Genomic DNA, 25,734 nt, shown 5'->3' with positions numbered 1-25,734 from the left:
CGGTAGTCATGATATGTATACTCCAAAGGCGCTACGGAGTTGTACAAAACGGTAGTCATGATATATATATATATATAATAATAGAGAAGGAAGAGATGGTTTAAGGGACAAAGGAGAGAGTATAAGACAAGACGCTGTGGTGAGGGAATTCCAGTGTTAACGGCTAAATAATAGGGTCAGGGCTACACAGACCCCCGCTAAAGTGCCCACTTGTGCCAGTGGTTGCTGGTGGTGAGAAACAGCTTGTGCTTAACTTGTAAAAGAATGAGTGCCGGAGCCCAGAGCTTTGCATAAAAGCCTGCGTGGGCGCTATCATATGTCAGCGCGCCGGATACCAAGGCTGCGTTCTCTTGTATCCACCGTTTTCCCCTCTAATACAAAGCCAGGCATCCTCTGTCCCTATGTCTCACTCTTGCGGGTTTCCCACTTTCTCCCTTTGCACATGTTTTACCATCTTTCTCTTCTTTTGTCTATTCGTTTTGTGTGTTTTTGTCTCTCTCTTGTAAATGTCTAATGCAGAAAAATAAGTGCCGGTGGCCCCACTGACTCAAGATGAGCACTGGCAACAGCACTCATTTTTAGATGCAGGTGCTTATTTTTCATTAAGAGAGTTTGACCATGACCAACAGAAAAAGGCAGCAAGAGAAGAAAGGAAGAGGGAGACAAACAGGGAAACAGTAACAAAGTGGGAAAACAGGGGTGTAAAGGAGCCCGGAAGAAGCATTAAGAGACAAGAAGTGGAGGGTGGAGGGAGAAAGAGGCAGGAGATGGAATCAAGACTAGGCAGCCTTGGAATTCAAGAGACAGGAACTGCAGTGTGTGCAAGAAAGAGGGATAAGGTGGAATCAAGACCAGGCAGTCTCATTATTCATGAGATAAAGAGATGGGAAGTGTCAGGGTGGAAGAAAGAGGCATGAGATGGAATCAAGACCAGGCAGTCTCAGTATTTATAAGATAGAGACAGGAAGTGTAGGGTGGAAGAAAGAGACATGAGGTGGAATCAAGTCTAGGAGGCCATGCTATTCATGTGATAAAGAGACAGGATGTGTAGGGGGTGGAAGAAAGAGGCATGAGATGGAATCAAGACCAGGCAGTCTCAGTATTCATGAGATAGAGAAGGGAAGTAGAGAGGGGTGGAAGAAAGAGGCAGGAGGTGGAATCAAGTCTAGGAGGCCTTGGTATTCATGAGATAAAGATACAGGAAGTGTAGGGGGTGGAAAAAAGAGGCATGAAATAGAAAAAAGACAAGGCAGTCTCAGTATTCATGAGATAAAGAGACAGACAGTGTAGGGTGATGGAAGAAAGAGGCACAAGGTGGAATCAAGACTAAGCTGCCTCCGTATTCAGGACATAAACAGTCAGAAATGCAGGGTGGTGGAAGCAGTGGCATTACAAAATTTTAGCGGGCCAGTTTCAAGGAATAGTGAAGAGGGACACACAATGCCCATTCCCTCGCAGTCGCCAACTACTCTCTAAAAGTACTTCACCTTTGCCTCCTACACCCACATGACAACAGCAGGAGTTTCCTTGATATGTTTAAAGTAATGGGAAAAAAGTTATCCTTGTGGGATGAGCATGCTTTAGATACATGAACACTGAAAAACGAGTCGTGTATAAATGTTTATCACAATATTATTATTTTTATTAACAAAAATGAACTTTAGGGGCTGAGTTAATGTCCCCCTCATTGGCGCTTAAATAAGAGAGTAGGTTTGTGAAGGATGTGCAGATGCAAATTAAATATACCACTAAGACGAGAAGATTAAGCTAGTTATTTATATTTTGATAGAGCGAGTTAATCTACCATACATTTGCGGAACTCTCATTTTATGAGACTGGCAGTTTTCCCTTTCCATTTAATATCTTATTCAGAGTGCCCAGTTGTAGTACCAGTTAATGACTTCTAGGGACACCAATGATAGCCTGGCTAGTGGCATTTTTAACTTTGCATACAATAAAAACAGAGAAAATAATGCTGATGTATGTGTTGGCCCATGCTGACATAGCTAATTGCAGTTTTGGTTAATAAACAGGGTGTTGGAAATGGCCTTTTTTGCAGGGTTATCCTTCTCTTTTTTTCTGACCTGTTTTTGCTCGCTTTAGGACTCTGAGGACTTTACCACTACTGACCAGTTCTAAAGTGCAAGTGCTCCCTGTGTAAAATAGTATTGGTGATTGGTTTGTACATGATTGGTCTATTTGGTTTACTAGTAAGTCCCTAGTAAAGTGCACTATGCGTTCCCAGGGCCTGTAAATCAAATGCTACTAGTGGGCCTGTAGCACTGATTGTGCTACCCACATGAGTAGCCCGTATGTCTCAGACCTGCCCCTGTAGTGTCTGTGTGTGCAGTTTTTAACTGCCAGTTCGACTTGGCAAATACCCCCACTTGCTAGGCTCAAACCTTCCCTTTTGCTACATGTAAGTCACTCCCAAAGTAGGACCAAGGGAGCTCTACGGGCATGGTGCAATGTATTTAAAAAGTAGGACATGTACTGGTGTGTTTTACATGTCCTGGTAGTTAAATACTGCTAAAGCCGTTTTTTCACTATTGCAAGGCCTATCTCTCCCATAGGGTAACATGGGAATTGCCAAGTGTAGTTTCCCATTGGGAGCTCATAGAGATATGGAGTTTTGGGTCTCTGAACTCAAAATTTAAAAATACATATTTTGGTGAAGATGGTTTTTAGAATGTAAATTTGAAAATGCCACTTAGAAAGAGGGCATTTTCTTGCTTAACCATTCTCTGCCTCTGCCTGTCTGCTGAATACACGTCTGGGTCAGGATGACAGTTGTGCTGTTTGTGTAATCACTCTAGACAGTCAAACAAAGGGCGCTGAAGTGTGCCCTTTGTATCCTGATGGGTCTTCCTGAGCTAGAGTGGTGGGAGAGGCTGACACTTGCACTTGAATAGAGCTGTGCCTGTTCTTAAACAAAGCAGTCTCCAACCCCCTTGAGTATGTCTGGGGCCAGGGCAGGAAAGGAAGGAGCTTGTGCACTCCAAAGACTTTCCTTTGAAGTTTGCCTACTTCAAAGGCAGAAATGAGTATAAGTATTGGAACCCTAACCCCACAACTTTAGAATCTTTCTGGACTAAGGATATTCTGCCAGGAAGAAGAGCTCAATGCTGTAGAAGGGACTGCCGCTCTGCCTGTTGTTTTGCTGTGCTCGCCTGATGCTTGCTGCTTTTGTCCTCGGGGTGAAAGGACTGGACTTTGCTTTTTACATCCTGCTTCCAAAGGCTCTCCAAGGGCTCGGACTGAGCTTGCCTCCTGTTAAGAAGTCACAGGGACAGCAAATACTTCACCTACCAACAACTGAGCTCTCTTGCTGAGAGTCCTGATTTGCCAATTGGTGCCAAATCCAGTCCATATGCCCTTGGAAGTGAGTTCTGGCATAACCAAGAAGAAACAAGCACCTCAACTTCAGAGTGACTTCAGAACTGGTGCCACTGACAGAGTCCCTGCCGCTTCCTGCACCGGAGCCTTGGTTCCTGCTGAGTGCAACAACCGCGACTGATGATGCAGGCCCGACGGTACTGCAGCACCTCCGAAAAAACGCCACAGCGTTTCACCAAAGTCCGTGGCACCTGACTCCGCCACAGCACCTGTGGCACCATGGTGTGATCGCAACAATGTGAAGGTGATGCCTTGCATTTTGACCTGCTGGATTCATCAACCATGCCTTATTGTAAGGAACCGCCACCTTGCTGCCAATGCGGCACTACTTCCCCTGCAATCGTAAGGTACCAATGCCTCCCTTACCCAGCCTAGCAGTAAGGAATCAATGCCTCACCTCCCTGGTGACAGTAAAGAACCATGAAACACAAAAAGAGAGTTATGGGAGTGATACCATCCCACACACACTCCCAAGATAAATCTACATATCCGTAAACCACTGAAGGTGTGGGGTAGTAAAAGTTGAGGGTGAGACTTGATCAGTGTACCCTCAGTTGTTGATACCGGCTAGGGGGGGGTTTGTGCTATGGGAAATGTGTATTGAGTGTCTCTATAAGGGTTGCTGTATTAAACCAGGGGGAGTTCCTTTTACAGACTAGGTGGTCTCACACACATAATAGTGTCATGCTTCATCATTTGACCACCTAGCCCAACCCAGGGAAGATGGTACTACCTGTGCGGACTCAACCTCTTTGTTAAAGGAACAAGAGGGAGTGCTGAAATAAATCTTACTGGATAAATATCAGGGATCCAGATAGGGTTAGAATAATATTACCATATGTGTCACCTATTTCAATTGATTACATTTAATAGAGGTGCATGCAGGTAAGGATAAAAAATGGGGGAGAGACTCAATAGAGTATTATGTCTCTTAGAGTCTAAAAGATAATCATGACCAACATGTTTCTGTCCTCTCTATGTGCTGGAAGGTTAGGGGCATTCGTCAGGGTCTAGGATCCCCAGAGCACAGCTGCTAATGGGTGTGCTCGCTAAGTGAAATAAAGGAGGTCTGAGGGCCTACCTGAACAATTGGTTCATTATTGGGGTAGGTCTGTGAGGAAGATTGATAAACTAAAAGTTACAATCAAATAAAATATGGTGGCACACCACAGCACACAACACAGCAAACAAGGTGGTGACACACAAGGTTAAAGATAAAAACACTCGCAAACACATGCAGTGGTGACTTACCCTAGAGATAGAGGCCATTAGCCTCTGGTCTGGGTCATGCCGGGGGGGGGGGAGGGTTTCCCTTGTAGTCACACTCTTGGGGGGAAGGGGTGGGGGGGGAATAAAGAAAGCAAGGAGAGTTAGATAAAGATAAAAGAGGAAGGAAGAAAAAAAGGGGGGAAAGGAAGACAAAAAAGGAGAAGAAAGAAGAAAAAAAGGAACAAGAAGGGCTGGGACAAGCCCAGTAGTATCGAGTTAATGGCTCCATTGGTGGTGTTCAGTGGGGATTGCCACAGAACTGAGGAGGGAGGGAGGGGTCAACCTCCTGCCAAAAGACAACGAAAATCCAAAATGCAGGCAATGCCTGAATAAAGACTTACCACTCCAAAGGGAATACCCAGTGGGAGTACCTACATGCCGGTGCCCAAGCGCTCTGCTGTCGAGCTGAAGGTGGGCCCGGTATTTAAGGTAACTGGTGAAATGGGAAAGTAATGCATGCTGGGCCGGCGGTGTCCAGCGTACAGAAAACGTATGCGGCGCTCCCGAAAGTTCGCCAGGGCGAGTATTCCACTGAATCCGATAGACAGGAGTGCCATGCTCAAGGGATGCACCGTATTCGAAAGGCGCGTATGAGGTAAAAACCGGGAGGTGCCGGGATGACTGAAGCGAGAGCGCTTCAACTGCGTCCCAGGACTGGGACACGGAGAAGCGCGTAAGGATGACGCGTCGCGGGGGTCGTGGTGCGTCACATGGCTCCCCGGGACGACGGGAGTTGTAGTCCCGTGGGAGCAGTGCTCGATCCAGAACGTGCCAAAAAAGGGCACGGGGAGAGCACGCATGGATGAGCTCCCCCACCCCTTCCCCCAAGAGTGTGACTACAAGGGAAACCCCCCCCCCCCCCGGCATGACCCAGACCAGAGGCTAATCGCCTCTATCTCTAGGGTAAGTCACCACTGCATGTGTTTGCGAGTGTTTTTATCTTTAACCTTGTGTGTCACCACCTTGTTTGCTGTGTTGTGTGCTGTGGTGTGCCACCATATTTTATTTGATTGTAACTTTTAGTTTATCAATCTTCTTCACAGACCTACCCAAATAATGAACCAACTGTTCAGGTAGGCCCTCAGACCTCCTTTATTTCACTTAGCGAGCACACCCATTAGCTGCTGTGCTCTGGGGATCCTAGACCCTGACGAATGCCCCTGACCTTCCAGAACATAGAGAGGGCAGAAACATGTTGGTCATGATTATCTTTTAGACTCTAAGAGACATAATACTCTATTGAGTCTCTCCCCCATTTTTTAGCCTTACCTGCATGCACCTCTATTAAATGTAATCAATTGAAATAGGTGACACATATGGTAATTTTATTCTAACCCTATCTGGATCCCTGATATTTATCCAGTAAGATTTATTTCAGCACTCCCTCTTGTTCCTTTAACAAAGAGGTTGAGTGCGCCCAGGTAGTACCATCTTACCTGGGTGGGGCTAGGTGGTCAAATGATGAAGCATGACACTATTATGTGTGTCAGGCCACCTAGTCCGTAAAAGGAACTCCCCCTTGTTAAATACAGCCACCCTTATAGAGACACTCAATACACATTTCCCATAGCACGAGCCCCCACCTAGCCAGTATCAACAACTGAGGGTACACTGATCAAGTCTCACCCTCAACATTTACTACCCCACACCTTCAGTGGTTTACGGACAGTAAGGAACCGACATGCAGCGGCTCCAGCGACGCCTTCACTTTCCAACTCCGTGCAACACCTTTGTTTCCTCATCATTTAATGTACTGTAACCGGTGTACATGCGACTCCATGATTGACCCGCACTCCCTTGTAAGTAGATTCGGACTGTTGGAGATGACTCGTCAAGATGTCGTGACAGCTCCAGTTGGAGTTAATGTGTTTCTAAGTGTTATACTAAGATTTCATCTTTACATTTTTTTATTTTTGCTTGTGTATGTTGGGTTTTTGTTGTTTTGGTCTTATTTTACTCAGAAAAGCATTGGCTATTTTTTAAAACTGGTGCAGAGTACTTTAATGGTGTTTTCACTGTGTTACTGTGTGTGCGCGTGTGTGTGTAAAAATACTTTACACATTGCCTCCGAGATGAGCCTGACTGCTTGAGCTAAGCTACCAAGGGGGTGAACAGGGGTTATCTTAGCTGTGTGACTCCCTTACCGTGACTAGAGTGAGGGTCTCTACCTGGACAGGATGCAAACCATTGCCAACTAAATACCCCATGTCTAACACAGGACCACTGGAAATATGTGATTCTGCAGCTGCTTTGCTTTCCTCATTATTATTGATTTGCCGAATTTGCCACATAACTCATCATCTGCTACATAAGCTTCAGATTTTGGCAAACATATTTGTTTCTAGCTGAACTGGCTCAAAAGTTACTAAAATCTCAGTGTCATGTGTTGCTGTGCAGTGAAAGGTCCTATGCAAAAGCTGACATTGTCAACTTTCTGTTGCTTCTTACTGTATTTGTATGTTAAACTTGTACACATTAGGTCAACCCTTTGCCCAGGCAGTGTTAATGTTTAAAATAATGACAAAATTATCAAGTAATACTATCACAAAATGTGCCATATCACATCGCATAATATGCCTTTTATTGCTGCATAATTTAGTCAACCATGGTGCATAATTTGGTCCTTTCATGCTCCATAATTTCAATGGTCCTGGTAACAAATTGAATTACTTGTCTAGGGAATCACATTCCATGTAAGAGATGCTGGTACTGTTTCAATGCATCTGCTTGGAGTAAAATAAATCACATGCTACATAACTCCTCCCCTTAGTTTATTGCATATGCCAGGGACACCATGTATACATTTAACTATGTTAAACAGGGCTATGAAGTCGTAAGTCTGCTTATGGGTGACATTTCATTGTTTGTGGCAGCTAATGTGTGACATTTCCAGGTCTCATGTGTAACACTGAGTGACACCTTAGGTAAAACTTTGTCCTTTACCAAAGCAGATCATTTTTTGCACATATAGGAAGATTTTTCCCTGAGGCACATTCAAGGAACTTTTGTGGGTAATTTACCCTAACTGTGCCAGGAATTGTACCAAGCAATACAAACTGAATACATTTGAACCTGTCACAATATCATGACCCCCCTTTCAACAATAATTACCTTCTGGAAGCCTGCCAATATTGTTACCTGCCCAATAAAATCATGTGCTTGGTCCCCTTCCTCACAGATATTGGACACTGCTTTGGTATCAAGGACTGCCTTGTTATACACGAGGGAAGGATTTTATTTTGGAAATCCTAGAAAAAAATGTTAACCAGTGCTGTACATTCTTGTTATGGGAGCTACTAGTATGAAAAAAAAGGTAATGCGTTGAAACAATGAAGGAAAAGGTTTCAGTGCTTCATATGAATGCACACAATCACCCATTAGACCTCACACAGTGACCTAGCATTTTTCTATTTCAGGTGTGAGTAGGTGATATATTGTATACTGGTACTTGTAGTCCTGTCCACAATGGGAAAAGCAAAATAACAAGAACTAGGTTGTAAAAAAAAAAAGTTACATCTGACAAGCGAGAAGTTGAGATCTACGCTTTACAATATTGCAGCTTAATGTTGTTTTTAAAATATTGAACTAACTGAGTCTTTTTATGCAACACAGAGGCAATCTGCTTTGTTGACTTTACTTTGGTTTAAAAAAAATACACAAACTGTTTGTAAATATTTGAGTAAAGCTGGTCACTTTTGTTTTTCCAATGCTGCGCTTGTATATATTTGTCAATTATTTTTAAACTATATGTATTGCAAATTGCTTTTAACATTTGCCTGACATCTTATTCAGAACGTGCCAAATGATACCAGAACTCAGGTGTTTCATCCAGATCCTTTAATGGAAACAATGTGAAATCACTTTCAATTACTAGAATCTAATGTCTTGGACAGTATTTTTCCCCTTATCAGTACACACTTTAAACAGTTAATGTAAGAGGAAACCACTTTAAATGTGCTCTACAGCAGCCCTAATGACCCTTGACCAATAGCTTCATTAAACAAAGACAGAAAGGCCAAGTTAAAATGAATGCAGATGATTTACTGTAAAGTTATTCTTAGGAATCATAGGCAGGCCTTTGCAGAGTCTTAAAACGTGAAGCACAGGCTGACATTTTTATCTAGAAAAGGTGGCAACCGCAGACCTGCAAACTTCACCAGAAACCTCACAGTGTGAGGAGGAGGTGGGGCCTTGGAGGGGGCGTGGCCTCGTGCCAAGAAGCACAGAAGAGGCACTTTTGCCCTCACCCCGGCCCCAAACCCCCTCCACACAAAAAAAGAAGCTTGCTGAGGCTGCTGCTCGTGTCCTGGGGTGTTTTCACACTCATTAATGGACATGGGCAGTTAAAAGCCTCCGAAAACTACTATTAACAGTGGTTTACAGCTTGATTTCCCTGCCACCCTCTGATATTGGCTCCTCACCAGGAGACCGAGTGAGGGGGTCAATATCGTGTGTCACACAGTGGCATGGTATGAGTTGGCAGGTCACCACACCTCTGCTCAGTGAGTTCTGTGCTGCCTCTTCCACTCTAAAATGAACAGTGCTTTAAAAGGACGCTCTCAGAGGGCCCCACCCACCCTGGTAAAGTAGTGTGGCAGGCTGGGACTGAAGTCCAACACATATGTTATTTAGTTTATTTTCAGTCATGGGTCCCTGCGGTATCAGCTCAGAGCATGCAACACACTGCAGCTGCTTTAAGAGACACTACACTGACAGGCTGATGGGACTCGTTCATGTAGAGAAGACTGGTGGTCCCCCACACTGTGGAGCTGTGGCCGTGTTCATTAGGCCCCTGGGCGGAATAATGGGGTATGAGGAGACCTCAAGTCTAGTCAGCCTTGGGGTTCTTGAGAAAAAGCGACAGGAAGCTTAGGGGAGTGGAAGACGCCTGAAGTAGAATGAAAACTAGGCAGACTTGGTATTCAGCAACCCCAGCATTCAGCAGCTGGCTGCTACAGATAGGTTTGAGCCTCTGCACTGATTTTCTTATAATTTTGTATATAACATCAGCACCGCCCTGCACCTGTTATCACTAGGGCCGGAGGTATCTCAACGGACTAGTGTGAAGTTGGTTAGGCTTTTTGCACCCAGTAATCAACGATAGCTCTGCCAAAGCTGCAGGGAAGGCTGTGGAAAGTATTTCTAGTGGAGATAAATCTAGAGGGGCTGCCTGATGCAATACCAGCCGTGCACCCTAGCTCGTAGGGAAAACACTCGCTAGACGGGAGATGCATTTAGGACTCGATGGACTCAGTGGGTCTCAAAGCAGCTCTGATACAGGTTTCACAGAGGCACATATTAGATTTGCTACTGTGGGGAAACATTGGACATGGGCCCTGTGCCAGAGAAAACTGTACTTCTAACTAACCTATGAGATGGCCACATAGAGCGTCACTAGCTTCTTAATGGGGAACTATAAACTTTATAACCCCTGACCATGCCTACATGGTCTGTGGGGTCAGTATCGATACCAAAGTCTGAACCAGTAGCATCTGTATAACCTGAGAGATAACGCAGGTTTCTGAAGCAGAATGTATGCCAGATAAGCTACCGCAGGGCTAGCTCAGCAGCCTATAGGCGGACCCTGTAAGAACTACGTAACCTGTGAGATAGCTCTGCTGTTCAAACCCTGAACCCATAACATCAGTATAAGCAAAGGCATAGCTCTGTTGTCTGAAGCTCAGTCTACGCCAAATAAGTCATAGGAGAGCTAGCTCAGCTGCCTACAGGCGGATCCTGTAATAAGACCATAATCTGAGTGACAGATCTGCTGTCCAAAGCCTGAACCTGTAACATCTGTATATCCTGGGGAATAACTCTCCTGTCTGAAGAACACTTTATTTCACGGGCCACCAAAGGACTAGGTCAGCTGCCTACGGGCAGACCCCGTAAGAACTACATAACAGCTCTGCCGATAAAAACGTGAACCTGTAACTACCGTATAACCCGAAGGATAACTCTGCTGTCTGAAGCTCAGTCAGTGCCATATGTGTCACTGGAGAGCTAGCTCTGGTTGACCATATTAAAACCTGCAGAACACGAGTGACACCTTGTAGGTACAGCCTCCTACACACCCCCGCTGCCTAAAGCTGGAACCTGTAGCATCTGTGTAGAACGAGAGTCAGCACTGCTGTCCGAGGCCTGAAGCTGTGTGTCACCTGATGGATGCTTCTGATTTGTGAAGCACAGACAGCTATGCAGGTATGTAAACTGTGTGGTAGGCAGCTCTTCTGCCACTTAAGTCCAAGTCAGTGCCTGAGTAAAAGCTCTATATATTCTAAGTGTCACAGTAATGATAAATCAATGATTTGCGGTAGGTAACTGCTCTGAATATGCCAGGACAAGAGGTGAAAGAGTAATTATTTCCAAAACATTGTTGGAGAAAGATTAGCGAAATTTCAACTTAAATGTTCTCGAGCAAAGCATTTCATCCAAACTTACTAAGTAATGTAAGGGGTACATTTTCAGTCTAAAACCTTTCAAACAAAAGGCTTCGCTCAAAAGCCATTCCAATTTCCTTTCACTAAAATACATAAATCTATTCCGTGAACAGCTGCAGGGTGGGATCCTGGAAGGGTGCACTCAGTCTTTCATCTTTGAAGTGACAACACAATACATCTTACTCGTGACAGGCTAATATTAATGGATATTAAAATGGTCTACGTACAGCATTTTAGGCACAGAATCTCTATAAATGAGAAGTTATTACTTTAAGAGATGCTTCCAATAGCCTAAGAAATCGAAACCTCAAGGCCCTGTAGGGAGGTCACGCAGTGCCTGGAATGGGAGTGACTCTGCCCCAGACTTGGTGGCCTTTCAGATGCTTCGACTCGATCGTCTGCCTACGGCCCTGCAGGTCTTTAAGAGACACAGGGTTGGTGGGTTACAGGGAGATTTGCTGCAGATCCGACTGGGTCTGATGACCTGTTAGAACCGGGCCAGACTGGGCCTGACAATCTGTTAGAAGAAATAACCAAGGGCGCCACTTACCGTCTCCCCTGGACCCTTCTTCTTTATCATGCCCTCGTAGTAGTGCGATGGCCTCACACGGGCAGCTTTGGGATTGGGCAGCCCCGATGCCATCACGGGAGTCACGCCGGCCAGAGGCGCAGCAGGAGAGAGAAAGAGCCGCAGGGCCGGTGGTGTGAAGGAGCTAGAGACACAGAAGAACGAACCCGTGGTGTACAAAGCTGAAGGTCAAAAACCAGGTACAGGGAGCAGGTGTGGGAAGAGGAAAGAACCAGGGACCGTGTACACCGGAACCAGGTCCCTCTTATAGGCGGGGATCAGAGACAGAGACTTGGAGCGCAGGTCCCCACTGTGTGCAGAGTTCTGGAGCAGGTACATACGAGGCGGGCGCCAAGAGTGAAGAGCGAACCAGGTACACTATGTACAGGAACCAGGCCCGCTGTGTGCACAGCTGAAGGCCAAGGACTTCCTGCACACGGCACAGGCCCCTCCTGTGTGCAGAGCTAAAGTCCAAGGACCTGATACACAGGACGCAGCCCCCCGTGTGCCGAGCTGAAGGCCAAGGACCTCCTGTACACAGCACAGGCCCCTCCGGTGTGCAGATCTAAAGTCCAAGGACCTCCTGTACACGGCACACGTCTCTCCTGTGTGCAGAGCTCAGGACCGGGGGCAGGTACCCATGATGCAGCCCCCTCCTGTGTGCAGAGCTCTGTGGCAGGAGTACAGGAGGCAGGTACTCAGCTACGAACCAGCAGGCCGGTGCAAAAGTGAGAAGCAGGCAGCAGGTACACGGGATGAAGACCCGTCCCGTGTGCAGAGCCGAAGTACGGCAGGCTGGGCAGTACACGGGGCACAGGTGCCTCCTGCGTGCTGCGCTCTGGAGCAGGAAGCTGACACAATAATTCAGGTGCTTTCGTCCCTAGAATGACTCTCCCGAGCCCGCCCAGCGCAGAATCCGATTGGACGCCTCGATTCACAAGGAAGTGGAAGGAACGGGGCACCTGACACCGCCTGTAGGCACTGTAGAATCAAAGGCAGCGTATTTTGGGAGGGGGGGGGGGGGGGGGTCACACACTTCGCTGGCAGTGCAAGAGCATAGGTAGCATGGGACTAGACAGAATTGTCCTAGCTGGCCCCGTCTACAGGCAGCTGGATGGAAGCAGGGTCCATTCCACAGATGTGTACGCAATGCAGGTGCACGCACAGCATTGGGCTGGAGGGAAGCAGGGCACCACCACCACGTCATGCAGTGTACATGCTGGCACAGCATCGGGCTTGATGGAAGCAGGGCGCCACCACCATGTCATACAGTGCAGGTGCACGTACAGCATTGGGATGGATGGAAGCAGGACACCAGTCACCATGTCATGCAGTGCAGGTACACGCACAGCATTGGGCCAGATGGAAGCAGGGCACAGCCACCATGTCATGCAAGTGTAGTTGCACATCCAGAATCTGGCTGGAGGGAAGCAGGGCACAGCCACCATGTCACGCAGTGCACATGCTGGCACAGCATCGGGCTTGATGGAAGCAGAGCACCTCCACCATGTCATACAGTGCAGGTGCACGTACAGCATTGGGATGGATGGAAGCAGGGCAACACGCACAGCATTGAGCCAGATGGAAGCAGGGCACAGCCACCATGTCATGCAGTGTAGTTGCACATGCAGAATCTGGCGTGAGGGAAGCAGGGCACAGCCACCATGTCATGCAGTGCACATGCAGGTGCAGCATCGGGCTTGATTGAAGCAGGGCACCTCCACCAGGTCATGCAGTGCAGGTGTACGTGCAGCATTGGGATGGATGGAAGCAGGGCACAGCCACCATGTCATGCAGTGTAGGTGCATGCGTAGCACTGGGATGGGTGGAAGCAGGGCACAGCCACCATGTCATGCAGTGTAGGTGCACGCGCAGCACTGGGATGGATGGAAGCAGGGCAACAGTCACCATGTCATGCAGTGTAGATGCACGTGCAGCATTGGGATAGATGGAAGCAGGGCACAGCCACCAGGTCATGCAGTGTAGGTGCACGCGTAGCACTGGGATGGGTGGAAGCAGAGCACAGCCACCATGTCATGCAGTGTAGGTGCACACGTAGCACTGGGATCGGTGGAAGCAGGGCACAGCCACCAGGTCATGCAGTGTAGGTGCACGAGTAGCACTGGGGTGGGTGTAAGCAGGGCACAGCCACCATGTCATGCAGTGTAGGGGCATGCGCAGCATTGGGATAGATGGAAGCAGGACACCTGTCACCAGGTCCTGCAGTGCAGGTGCACGCGCAGCATTGGGATGGATGGAAGCAGGGCACAGCCACCAGGTCATGCAGTGTAGGTGCACGCGTAGCACTGGGATGGGTGGAAGCAGGGCACACCCACCATGTCATGCAGTGTAGGTGCATGCGCAGCATTGGGATAGATGGAAGCAGGACACCTGTCACCAGGTCCTGCAGTGTAGGTGCACGCGTAGCACTGTGATGGGTGGAAGCAGGGCACAGCCACCATGTCATGCAGTGTAGGTGCACACGTAGCACTGGGATGGATGGAAGCAGGGCACAGCCACCATGTCATGCAGTGCAGGTGCATGTGCAGCATTGGCATGGATGGAAGCAGGGCACCAGTCACCATGTCATGCAGTGTAGGTGCACGCGTAGTACTGGGATGGGTGGAAGCAGGGCACAGCCACCATGTCATGCAGTGCATGTGCATGCGCAGCATTGGGATGGATGGAAGCAGGGCACAGCCACCAGGTCATGCAGTGTAGGTGCACGCGTAGCACTGGGATGGGTGGAAGCAGGGCACAGTCACCATGTCATGCAGTGTAGATGCACGCGCAGCATTGGGATAGATGGAAGCAGGACACCTGTCACCAGGTCCTGCAGTGCAGGTGCACGCGTAGCACTGGGATGGGTGTAAGCAGGGAACAGCCACCATGTCATGCAGTGTAGGTGCACGCGTAGCACTGGGATGCATGGAAGCAGGACACAGCCACCATGTCATGCAGTGTAGGTGCACACGTATCACTGGGATGGGTGGAAGCAGGGCACAGCCACCATGTCATGCAGTGCAGGTGCATGTGCAGCATTGGCATGGATGGAAGCAGGGCACCAGTCACCATGTCATGCAGTGTAGGTGCACGCGTAGTACTGGGATGGGTGGAAGCAGGGCACAGCCACCATGTCATGCAGTGCATGTGCATGCGCAGCATTGGGATGGATGGAAGCAGGGCACAGCCACCAGGTCATGCAGTGTAGGTGCACGCGTAGCACTGGGATGGGTGAAAGCAGGGCACAGCCACCATGTCATGCAGTGCAGGTGCACCCGTAGCACTGGGAGGGGCGGAAGCAGGACACCTGTCACCAGGTCCTGCAGTGTAGGTGCACGCGTAGCACTGGGATGGGTGGAAGCAGGGCACAGCCACCAGGTCATGCAGTGTAGGTGCACACGTAGCACTGGGATGGATGTAAGCAGGGCACAGCCACCATGTCATGCAGTGCAGGTGCATGCGCAGCATTGGGATGGATGGATGGAAGCAGGGCACCAGTCACCAGGTCCTGCAGTGTAGGTGCACGCGTAGCACTGGGATGGGTGGAAGCAGGGCACAGCCACCATGTCATGCAGTGTAGGTGCACACGTAGCACTGGGATGGATGGAAGCAGGGCACAGCCACCAAGTCATGCAGTGCAGGTGCACACGTAGCATTGGGATGGATGGAAGCAGGGCACAGCCACCAGGTCATGCAGTGTAGGTGCACGCGTAGCAATGGGATGGGTGGAAGCAGGGCACATCCACCATGTCATGCAGTGAAGGTGCATGCGTAGCACTGGGATGGGTGGAAGCAGGGCACAGCCACCATGTCATGCATTGTAGGTGCACGCGCAGCACTGGGATGGATGGAAACAGGGCACCAGTCACCATGTCATGCAGTGTAGGTGCACGCGTAGCACTGGGATGGGTGGAAGCAGGGCACAGTCACCATGTCATGCAGTGTAGATGCACGCGCAGCATTGGGATAGATGGAAGCAGGACACCTGTCACCAGGTCCTGCAGTGCAGGTGCACGCGTAGCACTGGGATGGGTGTAAGCAGGGAACAGCCACCATGTCATGCAGTGTAGGGGCATGCGCAGCATTGGGATGGGTGGAAGCAGGGCACAGCCACCATGTCATGCAGTGTAGGTGCACACGTAGCACTGGGATGGATGGAAGCAGGGCACAGCCACCATGTCATGCAGTGCAGGTGCATGCGCAGCATTGGGATGGATGGAAGCAGGGCACCAGCCACCATATCATGCAGTGTAGGTGCACGCGTATCACTGGGATGGGTGGAAGCAGGGCACAGCCACCATGTCATGCAGTGCAGGGGCATGCGCAGCATTGGGATGGATGGAAGCAGGGCACAGCCAGCAGGTCATGCAGTGTAGGTGCACACGTAGCACTGGGATGGGTGGAAGCAGGGCACAGCCACCATGTCATGCAGTGCAGGTGCATGTGCAGCATTGGGATGGATGGAAGCAGGGCACAGCCACCATGTCATGCAGTGCAGGTGCACGCGCAGCACTGGGATGGATGGAAGCAGGGCACAGCCACCAGGTCATGCAGTGTTAGGTGCACACGTAGCACTGGGATGGAAGCAGCACACCTGTCACCATGTCATGCAGTGTAGGTGCACGCGCAGCACTGGGATGGATGAAAGCAGGGCACAGCCACCATGTCATGCAGTGTAGGTGCACGCTTAGCACTGGGATGGGTGGAAGCAGGGCACAGCCACCATGTCATGCAGTGTAGATGCACGCGCAGCATTGGGATGGATGGAAGCAAGACACCTGTCACAAGGTCCTGCAGTGCAGGTGCACGCGCAGCACTGGGATGGATGGAAGCAGGGCACAGCCACCAGGTCATGCAGTGTTAGGTGCACACGTAGCACTGGGATGGAAGCAGCACACCTGTCACCATGTCATGCAGTGTTAGTGCACGCGTAGCACTGGGATGCATGGAAGCAGGACACAGCCACCATGTCATGCAGTGTAGGTGCACACGTATCACTGGGATGGGTGGAAGCAGGGCACAGCCACCATGTCATGCAGTGCAGGTGCATGCGCAGCATTGGGATGGATGGAAGCAGGGCACAGCCACCAGGTCATGCAGTGTAGGTGCACGAGTAGCACTGGGATGGGTGGAAGCAGGGCACAGCCACCATGTCATGCAGTGTAGGTGCATGCGCAGCATTGGGATAGATGGAAGCAGGACACCTGTCACCAGGTCCTGCAGTGTAGGTGCACGCGTAGCACTGGGATGGGTGGAAGCAGGGCACAGCCACAATGCCATGCAGTGTAGGTGCACACGTAGCACTGGGATGGATGGAAGCAGGGCACAGCCACAATGTCATGCAGTGCAGGTGCATGTGCAGCATTGGGATGGATGGAAGCAGGGCACCAGTCACCAGTCACCAGGTCCTGCAGTGTAGGTGCACGCGTAGCACTGGGATGGGTGGAAGCAGGGCACAGCCACCAAGTCATGCAGTGCAGGTGCATGCGCAGCATTGGGATGGATGGAAGCAGGGCACAGCCACCAGGTCATGCAGTGTAGGTGCATGCGCAGCATTGGGATGGATGGAAGCAGGGCACCAGTCACCAGGTCCTGCAGTGTAGGTGCAGACGTATCACTGGGATGGATGGAAGCAGGGCACAGCCACCAAGTCATGCAGTGCAGGTGCATGCGCAGCATTGGGATGGATGGAAGCAGGGCACAGCCACCAGGTCATGCAGTGTAGGTGCACGCGTAGCAATGGGATGGGTGGAAGCAGGGCACAGCCACCATGTCATGCAGTGTAGGTGCACGCGCAGCACTGGGATGGATGGAAACAGGGCACCAGTCACCATGTCATGCAGTGTAGGTGCACGCGTAGCACTGGGATGGGTGGAAGCAGGGCACAGTCACCATGTCATGCAGTGTAGATGCACGCGCAGCACTGGGATAGATGGAAGCAGGATACCTGTCACCAGGTCCTGCAGTGCAGGTGCACACGCAGCATTGGGATGGATGGAAGCAGGGCACAGCCACCAGGTCATGCAGTGTAGGGGCATGCGCAGCATTGGGATAGATGGAAGCAGGACACCTGTCACCAGGTCCTGCAGTGTAGGTGCACGCGTAGCACTGGGATGGGTGGAAGCAGGGCACAGCCACCATGTCATGCAGTGTAGGTGCACACCTAGCACTGGGATGGATGGAAGCAGGGCACAGCCACCATGTCATGCAGTGCAGGTGCATGCGCAGCATTGGGATGGATGGAAGCAGGGCACCAGTCACCATGTCATGCAGTGTAGGTGCACGCATATCACTGGGATGGGTGGAAGCAGGGCACAGCCACCATGTCATGCAGTGCAGGTGCACGCGTAGCATTGGGATGGATGGAAGCAGGGCACAGCCACCAGGTCATGCAGTGTAGGTGAACGCGTAGCACTGGGATGGGTGGAAGCAGGGCACAGCCACCATGTCATGCAGTGCAGGTTCATGCGCAGCATTGGGATGGATGGAAGCAGGGCACAGCCACCATGTCATGCAGTGTAGATGCACATGCAGCATTGGGATAGATGGAAGCAGGACACCTGTCACCAGGTCCTGCAGTGCAGGTGCACGCGCAGCACTGGGATGGATGGAAGCAGGGCACAGCCACCAGGTTATGCAGTGTAGGTGCACGCGTAGCACTGGGATGGGTGGAAGCAGGGCACAGCCACCATGTCATGCAGTGTAGATGCACGCGCAGCATTGGGATAGACGGAAGCAAGACACCTGTCACAAGGTCCTGCAGTGCAGGTGCACGCGCAGCACTGGGATGGATGGAAGCAGGGCACAGCCACCAGGTCATGCAGTGTTAGGTGCATGCGTAGCACTGGGATGGAAGCAGGACACCTGTCACCATGTCATGCAGTGTAGGTGCACGCGTAGCACTGGGATGGATGGAAGCAGGACACAGCCACCATGTCATGCAGTGTAGGTGCACGCTTAGCACTGGGATGGATGGAAGCAGGGCACCAGTCACCATGTCATGCAGTGTAGGTGCACGCGTAGCAATGGGATGGGTGGAAGCAGGGCACCAGTCACCATGTCATGCAGTGTAGGTGCACGCGTAGCACTGGGATGGATGGAAGCAGGGCACCAGTCACCATGTCATGCAGTGTAGGTGCACGCGTAGCACTGGGATGGGTGGAAGCAGGGCACAGTCACCATGTCATGCAGTGTAGATGCACGTGCAGCATTGGGATAGATGGAAGCAGGATACCTGTCACCAGGTCCTGCAGTGCAGGTGCACATGCAGCATTGGGATGGATGGAAGCAGGGCACAGCCACCAGGTCATGCAGTGTAGGGGCATGCGCAGCATTGGGATAGATGGAAGCAGGACACCTGTCACCAGATCCTGCAGTGTAGGTGCACGCGTAGCACTGGGATGGGTGGAAGCAGGGCACAGCCACCATGTCATGCAGTGTAGGTGCACGCGTAGCACTGGGATGCATGGAAGCAGGACACAGCCACCATGTCATGCAGTGTAGGTGCACACGTATCACTGGGATGGGTGGAAGCAGGGCACAGCCACCATGTCATGCAGTGCAGGTGCATGCGCAGCATTGGGATGGATGGAAGCAGGGCACAGCCACCATGTCATGCAGTGCAGGTGCATGTGCAGCATTGGGATGGATGGAAGCAGGGCACAGCCACCATGTCATGCAGTGCAGGTGCACGCGCAGCACTGGGATGGATGGAAGCAGGGCACAGCCACCAGGTCATGCAGTGTTAGGTGCACACGTAGCACTGGGATGGAAGCAGCACACCTGTCACCATGTCATGCAGTGTAGGTGCACGCGCAGCACTGGGATGGATGAAAGCAGGGCACAGCCACCATGTCATGCAGTGTAGGTGCACGCTTAGCACTGGGATGGGTGGAAGCAGGGCACAGCCACCATGTCATGCAGTGTAGATGCACGCGCAGCATTGGGATGGATGGAAGCAAGACACCTGTCACAAGGTCCTGCAGTGCAGGTGCACGCGCAGCACTGGGATGGATGGAAGCAGGGCACAGCCACCAGGTCATGCAGTGTTAGGTGCACACGTAGCACTGGGATGGAAGCAGCACACCTGTCACCATGTCATGCAGTGTTAGTGCACGCGTAGCACTGGGATGCATGGAAGCAGGACACAGCCACCATGTCATGCAGTGTAGGTGCACACGTATCACTGGGATGGGTGGAAGCAGGGCACAGCCACCATGTCATGCAGTGCAGGTGCATGCGCAGCATTGGGATGGATGGAAGCAGGGCACAGCCACCAGGTCATGCAGTGTAGGTGCACGAGTAGCACTGGGATGGGTGGAAGCAGGGCACAGCCACCATGTCATGCAGTGTAGGTGCATGCGCAGCATTGGGATAGATGGAAGCAGGACACCTGTCACCAGGTCCTGCAGTGTAGGTGCACGCGTAGCACTGGGATGGATGGAAGCAGGGCACAGCCAGCAGGTCATGCAGTGTAGGTGCACACGTAGCACTGGGATGGGTGGAAGCAGGACACCTGTCACCAGGTCTTGCAGTGCAGGTGCACGCGCAGCACTGGGATGGATGGAAGCAGGGCACAGCCACCAGGTCATGCAGTGTTAGGTGCACACGTAGCACTGGGATGGAAGCAGCACACCTGTCACCATGTCATGCAGTGTAGGTGCACGCGCAGCACTGGGATGGATGAAAGCAGGGCACAGCCACCATGTCATGCAGTGTAGGTGCACGCTTAGCACTGGGATGGGTGGAAGCAGGGCACAGCCACCATGTCATGCAGTGTAGATGCACGCGCAGCATTGGGATGGATGGAAGCAAGACACCTGTCACAAGGTCCTGCAGTGCAGGTGCACGCGCAGCACTGGGATGGATGGAAGCAGGGCACAGCCACCAGGTCATGCAGTGTTAGGTGCACACGTAGCACTGGGATGGAAGCAGCACACCTGTCACCATGTCATGCAGTGTTAGTGCACGCGTAGCACTGGGATGCATGGAAGCAGGACACAGCCACCATGTCATGCAGTGTAGGTGCACACGTATCACTGGGATGGGTGGAAGCAGGGCACAGCCACCATGTCATGCAGGGCAGGTGCATGCGCAGCATTGGGATGGATGGAAGCAGGGCACAGCCACCAGGTCATGCAGTGTAGGTGCACGAGTAGCACTGGGATGGGTGGAAGCAGGGCACAGCCACCATGTCATGCAGTGTAGGTGCATGCGCAGCATTGGGATAGATGGAAGCAGGACACCTGTCACCAGGTCCTGCAGTGTAGGTGCACGCGTAGCACTGGGATGGATGGAAGCAGGGCACAGCCAGCAGGTCATGCAGTGTAGGTGCACACGTAGCACTGGGATGGGTGGAAGCAGGACACCTGTCACCAGGTCTTGCAGTGCAGGTGCACGCGCAGCACTGGGATGGATGGAAGCAGGGCACAGCCACCAGGTCATGCAGTGTTAGGTGCACACGTAGCACTGGGATGGAAGCAGCACACCTGTCACCATGTCATGCAGTGTAGGTGCACGCGCAGCACTGGGATGGATGAAAGCAGGGCACAGCCACCATGTCATGCAGTGTAGGTGCACGCTTAGCACTGGGATGGGTGGAAGCAGGGCACAGCCACCATGTCATGCAGTGTAGATGCACGCGCAGCATTGGGATGGATGGAAGCAAGACACCTGTCACAAGGTCCTGCAGTGCAGGTGCACGCGCAGCACTGGGATGGATGGAAGCAGGGCACAGCCACCAGGTCATGCAGTGTTAGGTGCACACGTAGCACTGGGATGGAAGCAGCACACCTGTCACCATGTCATGCAGTGTTAGTGCACGCGTAGCACTGGGATGCATGGAAGCAGGACACAGCCACCATGTCATGCAGTGTAGGTGCACACGTATCACTGGGATGGGTGGAAGCAGGGCACAGCCACCATGTCATGCAGGGCAGGTGCATGCGCAGCATTGGGATGGATGGAAGCAGGGCACAGCCACCAGGTCATGCAGTGTAGGTGCACGAGTAGCACTGGGATGGGTGGAAGCAGGGCACAGCCACCATGTCATGCAGTGTAGGTGCATGCGCAGCATTGGGATAGATGGAAGCAGGACACCTGTCACCAGGTCCTGCAGTGTAGGTGCACGCGTAGCACTGGGATGGGTGGAAGCAGGGCACAGCCACAATGCCATGCAGTGTAGGTGCACACGTAGCACTGGGATGGATGGAAGCAGGGCACAGCCACAATGTCATGCAGTGCAGGTGCATGCGCAGCATTGGGATGGATGGAAGCAGGGCACAGTCACCATGTCATGCAGTGTAGATGCACGTGCAGCATTGGGATAGATGGAAGCAGGATACCTGTCACCAGGTCCTGCAGTGCAGGTGCACATGCAGCATTGGGATGGATGGAAGCAGGGCACAGCCACCAGGTCATGCAGTGCAGGTGCACCCGTAGCACTGGGATGGGTGGAAGCAGGACACCTGTCACCAGATCCTGCAGTGTAGGTGCACGCGTAGCACTGGGATGGGTGGAAGCAGGGCACAGCCACCATGTCATGCAGTGTAGGTGCACGCGTAGCACTGGGATGCATGGAAGCAGGACACAGCCACCATGTCATGCAGTGTAGGTGCACACGTATCACTGGGATGGGTGGAAGCAGGGCACAGCCACCATGTCATGCAGTGCAGGTGCATGCGCAGCATTGGGATGGATGGAAGCAGGGCACAGCCACCAGGTCATGCAGTGTAGGTGCACGAGTAGCACTGGGATGGGTGGAAGCAGGGCACAGCCACCATGTCATGCAGTGTAGGTGCATGCGCAGCATTGGGATAGATGGAAGCAGGACACCTGTCACCAGGTCCTGCAGTGTAGGTGCACGCGTAGCACTGGGATGGGTGGAAGCAGGGCACAGCCACAATGCCATGCAGTGTAGGTGCACACGTAGCACTGGGATGGATGGAAGCAGGGCACAGCCACAATGTCATGCAGTGCAGGTGCATGTGCAGCATTGGGATGGATGGAAGCAGGGCACCAGTCACCAGTCACCAGGTCCTGCAGTGTAGGTGCACGCGTAGCACTGGGATGGGTGGAAGCAGGGCACAGCCACCAAGTCATGCAGTGCAGGTGCATGCGCAGCATTGGGATGGATGGAAGCAGGGCACAGCCACCAGGTCATGCAGTGTAGGTGCATGCGCAGCATTGGGATGGATGGAAGCAGGGCACCAGTCACCAGGTCCTGCAGTGTAGGTGCAGACGTATCACTGGGATGGATGGAAGCAGGGCACAGCCACCAAGTCATGCAGTGCAGGTGCATGCGCAGCATTGGGATGGATGGAAGCAGGGCACAGCCACCAGGTCATGCAGTGTAGGTGCACGCGTAGCAATGGGATGGGTGGAAGCAGGGCACAGCCACCATGTCATGCAGTGTAGGTGCACGCGCAGCACTGGGATGGATGGAAACAGGGCACCAGTCACCATGTCATGCAGTGTAGGTGCACGCGTAGCACTGGGATGGGTGGAAGCAGGGCACAGTCACCATGTCATGCAGTGTAGATGCACGCGCAGCACTGGGATAGATGGAAGCAGGATACCTGTCACCAGGTCCTGCAGTGCAGGTGCACACGCAGCATTGGGATGGATGGAAGCAGGGCACAGCCACCAGGTCATGCAGTGTAGGGGCATGCGCAGCATTGGGATAGATGGAAGCAGGACACCTGTCACCAGGTCCTGCAGTGTAGGTGCACGCGTAGCACTGGGATGGGTGGAAGCAGGGCACAGCCACCATGTCATGCAGTGTAGGTGCACACCTAGCACTGGGATGGATGGAAGCAGGGCACAGCCACCATGTCATGCAGTGCAGGTGCATGCGCAGCATTGGGATGGATGGAAGCAGGGCACCAGTCACCATGTCATGCAGTGTAGGTGCACGCATATCACTGGGATGGGTGGAAGCAGGGCACAGCCACCATGTCATGCAGTGCAGGTGCACGCGTAGCATTGGGATGGATGGAAGCAGGGCACAGCCACCAGGTCATGCAGTGTAGGTGAACGCGTAGCACTGGGATGGGTGGAAGCAGGGCACAGCCACCATGTCATGCAGTGCAGGTTCATGCGCAGCATTGGGATGGATGGAAGCAGGGCACAGCCACCATGTCATGCAGTGTAGATGCACATGCAGCATTGGGATAGATGGAAGCAGGACACCTGTCACCAGGTCCTGCAGTGCAGGTGCACGCGCAGCACTGGGATGGATGGAAGCAGGGCACAGCCACCAGGTTATGCAGTGTAGGTGCACGCGTAGCACTGGGATGGGTGGAAGCAGGGCACAGCCACCATGTCATGCAGTGTAGATGCACGCGCAGCATTGGGATAGACGGAAGCAAGACACCTGTCACAAGGTCCTGCAGTGCAGGTGCACGCGCAGCACTGGGATGGATGGAAGCAGGGCACAGCCACCAGGTCATGCAGTGTTAGGTGCATGCGTAGCACTGGGATGGAAGCAGGACACCTGTCACCATGTCATGCAGTGTAGGTGCACGCGTAGCACTGGGATGGATGGAAGCAGGACACAGCCACCATGTCATGCAGTGTAGGTGCACGCTTAGCACTGGGATGGATGGAAGCAGGGCACCAGTCACCATGTCATGCAGTGTAGGTGCACGCGTAGCAATGGGATGGGTGGAAGCAGGGCACAGCCATCATGTCATGCAGTGTAGGTGCACGCGCAGCACTGGGATGGATGGAAACAGGGCACCAGTCACCATGTCATGCAGTGTAGGTGCACGCGTAGCACTGGGATGGGTGGAAGCAGGGCACAGTCACCATGTCATGCAGTGTAGATGCACGTGCAGCATTGGGATAGATGGAAGCAGGATACCTGTCACCAGGTCCTGCAGTGCAGGTGCACATGCAGCATTGGGATGGATGGAAGCAGGGCACAGCCACCAGGTCATGCAGTGTAGGGGCATGCGCAGCATTGGGATAGATGGAAGCAGGACACCTGTCACCAGGTCCTGCAGTGTAGGTGCACGCGTAGCACTGGGATGGGTGGAAGCAGGGCACAGCCACCATGTCATGCAGTGTAGGTGCACACGTAGCACTGGGATGGATGGAAGCAGGGCACAGCCACCATGTCATGCAGTGCAGGTGCATGCGCAGCATTGGGATGGATGGAAGCAGGGCACCAGTCACCATGTCATGCAGTGTAGGTGCACGCATATCACTGGGATGGGTGGAAGCAGGGCACAGCCACCATGTCATGCAGTGCAGGTGCACGCGTAGCATTGGGATGGATGGAAGCAGGGCACAGCCAGCAGGTCATGCAGTGTAGGTGAACGCGTAGCACTGGGATGGGTGGAAGCAGGGCACAGCCACCATGTCATGCAGTGCAGGTTCATGCGCAGCATTGGGATGGATGGAAGCAGGGCACAGCTACCATGTCATGCAGTGTAGATGCACGCGCAGCATTGGGATAGATGGAAGCAGGACACCTGTCACCAGGTCCTGCAGTGCAGGTGCACGCGCAGCACTGGGATGGATGGAAGCAGGGCACAGCCACCAGGTTATGCAGTGTAGGTGCACACGTAGCACTGGGATGGGTGGAAGCAGGGCACAGCCACCATGTCATGCAGTGTAGATGCACGCGCAGCATTGGGATAGACAGAAGCAAGACACCTGTCACAAGGTCCTGCAGTGCAGGTGCACGCGCAGCACTGGGATGGATGGAAGCAGGGCACAGCCACCAGGTCATGCAGTGTTAGGTGCATGCGTAGCACTGGGATGGAAGCAGGACACCTGTCACCATGTCATGCAGTGTAGGTGCACGCGTAGCACTGGGATGGATGGAAGCAGGACACAGCCACCATGTCATGCAGTGTAGGTGCACGCTTAGCACTGGGATGGATGGAAGCAGGGCACCAGTCACCATGTCATGCAGTGTAGGTGCACGCGTAGCACTGGGATGGAAGCAGGACACCTGTCACCATGTCATGCAGGTGCACGCGTAGCACTGGGATGGATGAAAGCAGGGCACTGCCACCATGTCATGCAGTGCAGGTGCATGCGCAGCATTGG

General features: G+C 52.3%; 1 protein-coding gene across 5 annotated transcripts in view; it reads right to left on the bottom strand.

The window, feature by feature from the left end:
• STAP2 (signal transducing adaptor family member 2) overlaps nt 1-25,734 on the bottom strand; it is a 423,449-nt gene that overhangs the window by 192,705 nt on the left and 205,010 nt on the right. For 2 of the 5 annotated variants that reach the window (XM_069217056.1, XM_069217060.1), the window contains exon 1: nt 11,656-11,881. The exons of 2 other annotated variants lie outside the window; for them this stretch is intronic. In XM_069217056.1, the coding sequence (XP_069073157.1) occupies nt 11,656-11,748 (93 nt within the window). In that variant the 5' untranslated portion in view covers nt 11,749-11,881. Of the gene's footprint in view, nt 1-11,655; nt 12,881-25,734 lie in introns of those variants that run through there. One more of the 5 variants, XM_069217055.1, reaches the window with a different exon arrangement.

Source organism: Pleurodeles waltl, chromosome 12 (genome assembly GCF_031143425.1).
Source record: "Pleurodeles waltl isolate 20211129_DDA chromosome 12, aPleWal1.hap1.20221129, whole genome shotgun sequence".
NCBI classification, from domain to species: Eukaryota; Metazoa; Chordata; class Amphibia; order Caudata; family Salamandridae; genus Pleurodeles; species Pleurodeles waltl.
This window is presented reverse-complemented; position numbering and strand designations above follow the sequence as displayed.